This window comes from Raphanus sativus, unplaced genomic scaffold (genome assembly GCF_000801105.2).
Source record: "Raphanus sativus cultivar WK10039 unplaced genomic scaffold, ASM80110v3 Scaffold3752, whole genome shotgun sequence".
Taxonomy (NCBI): Eukaryota; Viridiplantae; Streptophyta; class Magnoliopsida; order Brassicales; family Brassicaceae; genus Raphanus; species Raphanus sativus.
Genome location: NW_026619056.1, coordinates 1 through 9,892, shown reverse-complemented (window position 1 = coordinate 9,892; position 9,892 = coordinate 1). Strand labels below are relative to the sequence as shown.

General features: G+C 38.0%; 2 protein-coding genes and 1 pseudogene across 2 annotated transcripts; 2 read left to right on the top strand and 1 right to left on the bottom strand.

Moving 5' to 3' along the window:
- The first annotated feature begins 728 nt into the window (after positions 1–728).
- On the top strand, positions 729–2,659 carry LOC130506876 (glutamate--glyoxylate aminotransferase 2-like; annotated as a pseudogene).
- A 3,158-nt stretch (positions 2,660–5,817) lies between these two features.
- Positions 5,818–7,722, top strand: LOC130506877 (F-box protein At1g70590-like). Its single transcript, XM_057001573.1, has 4 exons — positions 5,818–6,421; positions 6,514–6,647; positions 7,082–7,264; positions 7,447–7,722. The coding sequence occupies exons 1-4, from the start codon at positions 5,881–5,883 to the stop codon at positions 7,615–7,617; spliced, it is 1,029 nt and encodes a 342-aa protein (XP_056857553.1). The 5' UTR covers positions 5,818–5,880; the 3' UTR covers positions 7,618–7,722.
- A 680-nt stretch (positions 7,723–8,402) lies between these two features.
- Positions 8,403–9,046, bottom strand: LOC130506878 (60S ribosomal protein L27a-3-like). The gene has a single exon (XM_057001574.1). It carries the CDS (start codon positions 8,978–8,980, stop codon positions 8,540–8,542), a length of 441 nt encoding a protein of 146 aa, XP_056857554.1. The 5' UTR covers positions 8,981–9,046; the 3' UTR covers positions 8,403–8,539.
- Positions 9,047–9,892: the final 846 nt, after the last annotated feature.

Genomic DNA, 9,892 nt, shown 5'->3' with positions numbered 1-9,892 from the left:
GTGTGAGTCCATCCATCCAAGGATGGGACTCATAGATATCTCATGTCACTGATCTCTCCTCCATGAAGTGATCTACTCTTTTTCCTTGGCTTGGATTTTATCCCATTGGGTTTTGCCTAGCTAAGTTTTTAATGAGGGATTGCTTCATGGCTTCCAAGCTTGACTTGTTTCATATGGTCAAGCTTGAGGGGGAGTGTTGACATGAAGAGAATAAAAGAGTAAGAATAAGTGTTGACATGAAGTAGAATTAAGCTGGCAGACTTGAGACTTGAGTGCCAGACTTGAGTGCCAGACTTGAGAAGTAACTGCTGGACTTGAGAAGTTAGGCAGACTTGAGTGCCAGACTTGAGTGCCAGACTTGAGAAGTAACTGCTGGACTTGAGAAGTTAGGCAGACTTGAGAAATATAGCAAACAGTAACTCGCCCAAACAGTAACTCGCCCAAACAGTGTTTTGGAGGAAGAAGAAGCAGTGGTTGGGTTGTTTGAAATTTGAAATTCAAATTTCAGATTTAGATCTAGATCTGAGTCTATTTATATTGTATTTGTATGAACAAATTAACTTAAGGAAATATAATTCCTCACTTCTCTCTTATCTTGCAAACTCTCTCTCTCTCTCTCTCTCTCTCTTGGTTTATCACTTTGATTCTCACACTATTCTTGTTAAATCACCACAACTACTCTCTAAATTCATACATTTTATCAAGTAGAGCAGCTATCTATATTGTTTATGTCTTGTACAAGTGAAACAAACTTGCTCTTTAATCTTTATATCAGGTGCTTACAGTGACTCGAGAGGCCTTCCAGGAGTTCGTAAGGAAGTCGCTGAGTTCATCCAACGGCGTGACGGGTATCCAAGCGACCCGGAACTCATATTTCTAACCGATGGTGCTAGCAAAGGTGTGATGCAAATCTTGAATTGTATCATACGCGACCAGAAAGACGGTGTAATGAACTTGTTTCCTCTCTCTCTATAGCTTTTAGCAAATTTGATATGAGACCATTAATTCTCACAAGCTTTTCTTGGTTTTGGCAGATTCTGGTTCCAGTTCCACAGTATCCACTCTACTCAGCTACCATATCTCTGTTAGGAGGCACTCTTGTTCCTTACTATCTCGAAGAGACTGACAATTGGGGACTTGATGTTAACAATCTTCGCCAATCTGTTGCTCAGGCTCGCTCTCAAGGGATAACAGTGAGTATATTCTTTCTCTCTTCCTCTCGGAACTGTTTTGATGCATAGGCTTCTTTATGGTTAATGACCAGGTAAGGGCAATGGTGATCATTAACCCCGGAAACCCTACTGGTCAGTGTCTTAGCGAGGCCAACTTAAGAGAGATATTGAAGTTCTGTTGTGACGAGAGATTGGTTCTTCTTGGAGACGAAGTGTATCAGCAGAACATATACCAAGATGAGAGACCCTTCATCAGTTCCAAGAAAGTAAAAATCATTTTCATTTTGTGTTTATTACTATATATGAGAGACTAATCCTTTGTCTTAAAAAAAGGTTTTGATGGATATGGGAGCACCGTTAAGCAAAGAAGTTCAGCTCATATCTTTCCACACAGTTTCCAAAGGATACTGGGGTGAATGTGGGCAACGAGGTGGTTACTTCGAGATGACTAATATCCCTCCTAGGGTTTGTGTGCCTGACCGTCTTTGTTTTGTTTATAACTTGTACTTCAAGTCAATGCTAATAGTTTTTTTGGTTAATGTCAGACTGTTGAGGAGATATACAAGGTTGCATCTATAGCTCTTAGTCCCAACGTCTCTGCTCAGATATTTGTAAGCTCTTTTGTTTAGTTTCTTAGTTAAATTAAAACGGTTCCTTGGCTGAAGAAAGCCTTTATGGTTTTGTCTTTATGTAGATGGGTTTAATGGTTAGTCCACCAAAGCCTGGAGACATTTCTTATGACCAATTCGTTCGTGAAAGGTATGTTAATACTCTAGATAAAACATTGCATTGATGAAAGATCATGATTATCTCAGAAAAAAACTTGTTTTAACAGCAAGGGAATACTAGAGTCGCTGAGGAGAAGAGCAAGGATCATGACTGATGGGTTCAACAGCTGCAAGAACGTGGTATGTAACTTTACTGAAGGTGCAATGTATTCGTTTCCTCAGATAAAGTTGCCGTCCAAGGCAATCCAAGCGGCGAAACAAGTTGGTAAAGTCCCTGACGTTTTCTACTGCCTCAAGCTCTTAGAAGCCACGGGAATCTCCACTGTTCCTGGCTCTGGATTTGGACAGAAAGAAGGGTGAGTTGGAAAAACTTTCAGACTCCATGTTTTCTTGCTATCAGCTCAACTTGGTTTCTTGTGTTGCTTCCAGGGTGTTTCATCTGAGGACAACGATTCTGCCTGCAGAAGAAGAGATGCCAGAGATTATGGAAAGTTTCAAGAAGTTCAATGATGAGTTCATGTCTCAGTACGGTGATAGCTTTGGTTACTCAAGGATGTGACAGACATTATTATTATCAATGTACTCTCTTGAAAAGCTATATAGCCACTGGTCCTACTTTGTACAACTTTTTCTTATGGTTTCAGAATCCTTTGTATCTACTGAAACAAACAAACATAAACTATCTCATCAGTTTCATCTCTTGAGTGATGTACTAAAATGTTCTATCAGACATCTTTAAAGAAAGAGAGTTTTTATGTTTTTAGCCAAGTAAGAATAACTTAGATATTATATTATCTTATTTCACTAAAATATGTTTGAGAAGAATTTTCCTTTAAAATATATGTAAATATTCCTTTAAAATAAATGTAAATAATCCTAAAACATCATCTAGTAAAAAGTGGAGAGAATCATCAAATAAATTTACCGTGAATTATAAAGCTTATCAAAAAGTATATTTGATGCAGAATATAAGAAGTATCAATATTATTGATCATTCCACTTGGTGAAGTTAAAAATTAAATAATTATCCAATTATTAGGTAGAGAATGATAACGATCGTTTATTTTTATTAACATTATGAAAACGAAGAGATAAAGTATAATCACATTATGAAAAAACAAGAGATATAATTAAATAAGAGTATTTGCACTATCGAATCTTTGATTATATATGAAGTTTATACACGGGAGAATAAAAGTAATCACCGCTATATATTAAACTAATAATTAAAGAAAACAGAGAGTCCCACCAGATCAAAATATTCCACACTTTCTTTCTTCTTCTCCGTCTCTTTCTTTTTGGTACGTTCTCCTCAAAGCTTCAATTATATACAGTTAAAGAAACCCTAAACTCAACCTTCTCTTATTGTTCCTTTTCCTGAGAAAAAAAAAACTCAAGAGAAAAAAAACTTTCCCGCTCAAAAGTTTTACAAGTTAAATAGTAGTATTTAATACACCTCTTTTATTTTTCTCTGTTTTTAGGTCAGAAGTTTCTTGGATCAGGCTATGGAGAAGTCTAATGCAGTGACGATCTCGGTGAAAGCTCCGATTGATCCAAAACCGGAGAAAGAAGAGAAGAAAGAAGAAGAAGATGGATTCACAACTCCAACAGGGCCGCAATTTAAAATTCCGCCGCCGGTTAAGTGTCCTCCGGCTCCGAGGCGCAGCATCAACCGGAAAACGATCGACAAACGCCGGAGAAAATCTACCGGACGGAGGCTTACTTCTGTCAAAGCTCAAGACTTGAACACTATCTTTGCAAGAACACAGACATAGTTGGAGAAAGACTCCTGAGTTGCATATTTTAGTTGTTTTAGTGCGTACGTTAATGACTTCTTAACCGAAGAAATATCAGGGGGTTTTAATTTTATGCTAAGTATGTGTTTTTAGGTTACAACTTTATCTTGACTTCTTTCTTTATTGTATATTAATTAGTCTTATCGATCATTGTATTATAGATGATGATGCAACTCCTTCAGTTAGTAAACATCCTGTACTTAACTTTCATCCTGCAAAACAATAAGGTTGAAGAAAAGGTATCGAGTCTTTTGATCTAGTATGTTCTGACCATAACATGTTACACTCTGTTTTCTCTGGAGACTTGAACTTGAATTCATAGTTTGAATCATTCTTTTCTTATTCCTATGTTGCATAACTATTTATCATAAATTTATTTGATATTCAGTTCACCACAAGTTTCCTTTTTTGGGTTAAACCTCCAAAATCAACAATATTTGGTAAACTAGACAAAAGTTCGTTTCAATCCAATTTAACTTCTTTTTTTTTTTTTTCCAATTTAACTTCTTAAAACAAACTAATGAAAAGCTTTCGAGTTTTGAGGAAAATATTCAAAACTAGGGAAAGTTGACCCACACGGCCACACAACTACAACTACTTGAAGTCTAAATAGAGGTCTATATCATGTTTGGTAATGGTGAGTAAATTGAATAGTCAGAGCTTCGAGCTGAATAGAATCCAATGCATTATTACAACGTCAATAATTGACTTTAATTGTTATTTCATTTTATAGGAGATTTTTGTATTTATTTTTCTATTCCTTTCAGAGATTTCATGTCGTAGTTTTTTTTTTGAACTCCGCTTCATATCATAGTTATTGCCATGAGGAATAATTTGATTCACAACCAAACCACCATACCTTCGGCTACTGTGTTCAGCAACATCGACAGGGAGCTTAGAAACATCATCTCTGCAAGGAAAAAGAGAAAACAATTTGAACCGCTAATGGCTATGTGGCTAAAATAGGTTAATATGTTTGCAGTTTGTAAATCGTGTCCCATTTTGTTTTTTATTTGTTTTTTGCCAAGATGGTTCACTCTTAAGATTTTCTTTGTACTATCTATTATTCATCTACAATATTTACAATTTAGCAAAAAAAAATTATTGCCATGAGAAATTGTAGTATCATGCAAACTTTTTTTAGATAATCACATTTTGTAGGAAAGTTTTAGACAATCACGTTCTGTAGTTCTTTTATAGAGTGGCCGAACCTTTTTTTATACACATTGATCAATCAAACCTATTTGTTACTAGTTGAGCTAGTATTCATACCAAAGAAAACAATGTCCAGCAAAGTTTCTTTTATACTGTTGTATGATGTTTTATGCAGCAATTATGATTTAAATACTCGAGGTAATTCCCTAACCAAAGTATTTAAATAAAATTGGTCTATCATTATTTTCTGCTCAAAATGTGGTTTGCTTTGGAATTGAAACTTGAATGCGTAAAATTCCACAGTTCCGTATATATTTGTGTTTGGCAAAACTAGTTGACGTGTGTGATCAAGAAACCAGCACTTTTCATGTGTAACAAAAAGAGCGCGACTGTGTGAATGGTTAAAATGTTATTTTATTCAAAAAGTTATTATCACACAACAGGAAAACAGCATTTCAAACTATTTAAAAAACGTACACACTGCAGAAACGAATGATGATGCAACATAACAATAGTGCAAAAAACATCACCATCAACCATAAAAACGCCATAGGATCTCCGTCACCGCCCTATCAGCACTGACAATAAATCAGCCTACGCTGGACCCATGATTTTTATACAGGTTAATTTCTTCATATTTAATGATGAAAGATTTACATACACTCACAAATACCTTATTTATATAAAATATTAAACAAAAAACTTTAGCAATGATATTTCTTCTTCTAATTTTAAAATAGGGAACATAAATACACAACAATAAATTTCAGGCCCAGCCCAAAACAAAATACCAATGGCACATCGTGTTTGTTTGATTGTTGTCCACTTCAGTTGAATTTTCCACGTGTCAGCGTAAGATCTCTTAGATTAACTGTTACTCATCGCACAACCGTTCGATTAAATAAGAAAAAGAAATAAAACAAACGCGGAAAAAAATGAAAGAAAAAAAAAGCGAATCCGTTTACTTACCTCTCTTGACTCCACGCGAAAAAAATCGACGCGGTGGTCTATTCGTCGGAGAAGAAGAAGATGAAGCAGAGGACATGGCCATGCCCATCCGAAGGATCTCGATTCACCTCCCTCCCCTTTTCAAAACTCCACGAGAAACGAAGCAGATTCTCCTCCTCCTCCTCCTCCATCAAAGCAACGGCGTCAAAGTCAACCTCCCCGCATCAACCATCGCACGACGCCGCCGCCGGAGACTTCTCGGCCCTCCCCTTCGACATACTGACGAAAATCGCGGCGCCGCTGAGCCTGCCGAACCTCCAGGCGGCGTCGTCGGTGTGCAGGTCGTGGAGGGAGGCGCTCCTCCCGCTGAGGGAGTCGATGCTGCTCCTCCGGTGGGGGAAGCGGTTCAAGCACGGGCGCGGAGGCGTCAAGGCGAACCTGGACAAGGCGCTGGACTCGTTCCTGAAAGGAGCCGCGCGTGGATCCACGCTCGCGATGGTCGACGCGGGGCTCGTGTACTGGGAGAAAGGGGAGAAGGAGAGAGCGGTGGGGTTGTACCGGAGGGCGGCGGAGCTTGGTGATGCCGTTGGTCAGTGTAATTTGGGGATCTCTTATCTCCAAGGTATAACGGATTCTTGATTTTTTAAGGTGTTGTTGTAATTTAGGGATTAGGGTTTGAATTTTGGTTCCTTTTCTTTTTTTTTAAATCCGCAGCTCAACCCTCAGATCCTAAGGAAGCGATGAAGTGGTTGAAACAATCTGCAGAAAATGGTTATGTTAGAGCACAGTATCAGATAGCTCTTTGTCTACACCAAGGCCGTGTCGTGCAGACCAATCTGCTAGAAGCTGTATGTTGCCTTCTCTCTTATCTAGTTGAGATTCTAAATATAGAATGAAAGTTGCGTCTTTATGTATATTGATGGCTGGCTGCACACACTCAATGGAGTCTGATAATGCTATGTTTGTTAGTTCATTTGTGGAAATGCTTTTTCTTGTTGTTGTTATTCACAAATATGAAGCTGTATGTGCATTCTTATTCTTCTGATTCTTTCTTTCTTTGTCTAGTTGAGTTTCTATATATATATATGTCTTCATGTGATGGGGTGCCGCAATCTCGATTAAATTGCATCTTTTTGTATATTTATTGCCGCAAATACTCAGTGTAATCTGTGTTTGGACATGTGCCATAAGTTCATTTGTGGAAATGTTTTGACTTGTGTCTTATCCAGAAGGCTTTAGTATCTTTCATGTGATTGGATTTTTTTTTTTTCCTTTTTGATAGACTAAATGGTACCTAAAGGCAGCAGAAGGTGGGTATGTACGAGCTATGTACAACGTTTCGCTTTGTTACTCGGTTGGGGAAGGGTTACCACAAAACCGTAAGCTAGCAAGAAGGTGGATGAAACGCGCAGCTGATCACGGCCATAGTAAAGCTCAGTTTGAGCACGGCCTTGCCCTATTCTCTGTAAGCATCTCACCTCAATCAAAACGGACACCATTCTTAGAATTCTACTTTTGATATAGATCATGTATAGAATTGGATTTCGATTTTAGGTTTTTTTTTTTTGGCAACGATTTCGATTTTAGGTTTATGTGAGTAGAATTGGAGATTGAGCTGATGAATATTTATATGATTTTGATGAGCAGGAAGGAGCGCTGTTGAAAGCTGTGATGTACTTAGAACTCGCTCAGCGTGGTGGAGAAACGGGTGCGGGTCACGTCAAGGAAGTTATACACCAACAGCTTTCTGCAACAACTTCTCGTGATCATGCCATAAACCAAGCCAATAACTGGCGTGCGTTGCCAGCTACTCGCTGAGATCTCATCCATCTTTTGAGTACATATACAGTGAGTGGTCATAGTATTTGGCTCTTTGTAATAACAGTTTGGTGATGCGAAATAACATATTTGAAATTTGCGCAACTTTTTCCCCAAACTTAGCAGCTAATGTGACTCGACCTTTCATAAATCCAACAACATCAACAACAAAGCTAATGAACGATAAGGGAACTAGTAGTGACGGTCCATATGAAAACAACCTTCTAACAGTACCTCTTATGTAAAATGGTTCCGTAAAAGACGAAAGAAGATTTTGGAAGAATTAAATCCTTGCAACAGCTTATTTGGAATTCTTTCAATGTTTGTCGCTTCCGGATCATATTTATACATTGAGGTTCATACGTTAAACTGGTCTTAAGGATATATAAAGAGAACATAATTTGGTGGATGTTTTACCATATCTTAACAAGTTAGTACGATGAGACACTAAATAACTGATCATGCTTGCTCAAGTTCCGAATTACAAATGTTAGAATTTCTACAACTTTACGTGACTGATACGCGCATCTAATCAACTCCAGTCTAAACAACTATTAATAACCGACACATCTAACATTTGACGAAGCGAATACATAACCACAAGAGAGAAATGCACTATGGATGCAGGAATCAGTCGAAGATGGGCTGAAAATGATCAAACCACATAAGCAGTTCTTAACCACGAATCAATTAAGATCACAATAATACCAGAATAATGAACACAATGACCTACTAAGAACGTAATCGCAATTCTAAATCCACCAAAATTACGTAAACACATCAAAAACAAGCGAAAAAAGTAAGGCAAATATTCCAGAAGCTCAATGTGATAACAACCATGTTCCAAAATCCAAAACAGGACAAGTCTTAGCAAAAACTCAAAAACAAAAAGCAAAAACAAAAGATAAATTTGCAGATAAACCTAAGCAGTGAGCACCACGGCACCACCAGCTTCCTTGATCTTCTTCTCAGCAGTCTTCGAGATCAGCTTCGCCTTCACCACAAAAGGCTTGCCCTCAGGCAAATGACCTTTCCCGAGCACCTTAAAGAACCCATGCTGCGTCACATCGATCATCGGCACCTTATCCTTGGTGGCCTTGGCCTTCACATCCTCAGGAACCAGCGACCAGAGCCTGTCAAGGTTGACGATCGGGTTGTAGAACTTGTTGCGGAGCTTGTGGAAGTACCTCATACCGACTTTGCCGAAGTAACCGGGATGGTACTTGTCGAAGAGGATCCTGTGGTGGTGCATACCTCCTGCGTTACCGCGACCTCCGGGATGCTTGCGGTGCTTCCCGATACGACCGTGTCCGGCGCTGACGTGACCGCGCTTCTTCCTGTTCTTCCTGAGTCTGGTCGTCATTTCACGGCGATCTCTCTCGACAACTTCTTTTCCTCCTGCGTGCGGCTAGGGCTTTCTGCAGATGAAGAAGCGCACATTTATATAACTAGAGGGAAGGGATGTTCACTCACTCTCTTGAGCTTTTCCTAGGGTTTACATGTTTTAGCTGGGCTCTTGAGTGATATGGGCCTAGTGCGGTATAAGAAGCCTAATCATAAAATATCTCTTTTCATTGTGAGCCTTGCTCTAGAAACGACGCCGTTGAAAGAAAAGATTTCAATGGAAGAGGAGCGTCACCGCCTAGGTTTTTTTATAGTTTGTTTGAGGGTTTAAAAGGAAAACACTGAAGTCGACACTAAACGCGGTTCCTGGATTGAACACAACGAATATGATCAAAATTGTTGAAAGTAAGCGTTGATCCATATTGATCCGCGTAAAATTGTCCAATTCTCGTTTAATTTTCGAGTTGACCGCTTTTTTTGTTTGTATAATATTAAAACACAATTAATTATTTTAAATTATTATTAATAGATTTTATGTAATTATTCATTATAAAATCATTAAAATTAGCTACTAAATCCAAAACAAACACATATATGCATTTAGAAAAATTTTCGTACGAAACACACTTGAATCTAAAAATTCGAGAAATAAAAAAAAATAGTTTAGAATTATAAAAAATTGTATAATTATGTCTAAACATATTATAGATATATAAATTATATTTAAAATTAGGCTTTGTGTATTCTCCAAATTTTCCTTAATTTTTCGATAATCTGATAGGTCTTGGCGGCTAGCTTAGTTTTGAACAGGTAAAACACTGATAGAATTAACGAAGTCAAAAGCAGACAGTTAATGGGCCGAGCCAATTTGATTGTAATGGGCTTTAAACTAGAAAAGAAACCGAATGATTATCTTCTATGTCGCGTGCAC

Excerpts from the sequence above, each read along its gene's own strand:
- LOC130506877 (XM_057001573.1), top strand. The coding sequence starts at position 5,881 with ATGAAGCAGAGGACATGGCCATGCCCATCCGAAGGATCTCGATTCACC. Across the intron at positions 6,422-6,513 it reads GGGGATCTCTTATCTCCAAG|CTCAACCCTCAGATCCTAAG; the intron begins GTATAACGGATT and ends TTAAATCCGCAG. Across the intron at positions 6,648-7,081 it reads AGACCAATCTGCTAGAAGCT|ACTAAATGGTACCTAAAGGC; the intron begins GTATGTTGCCTT and ends CCTTTTTGATAG.
- LOC130506878 (XM_057001574.1), bottom strand. The coding sequence starts at position 8,980 with ATGACGACCAGACTCAGGAAGAACAGGAAGAAGCGCGGTCACGTCAGC.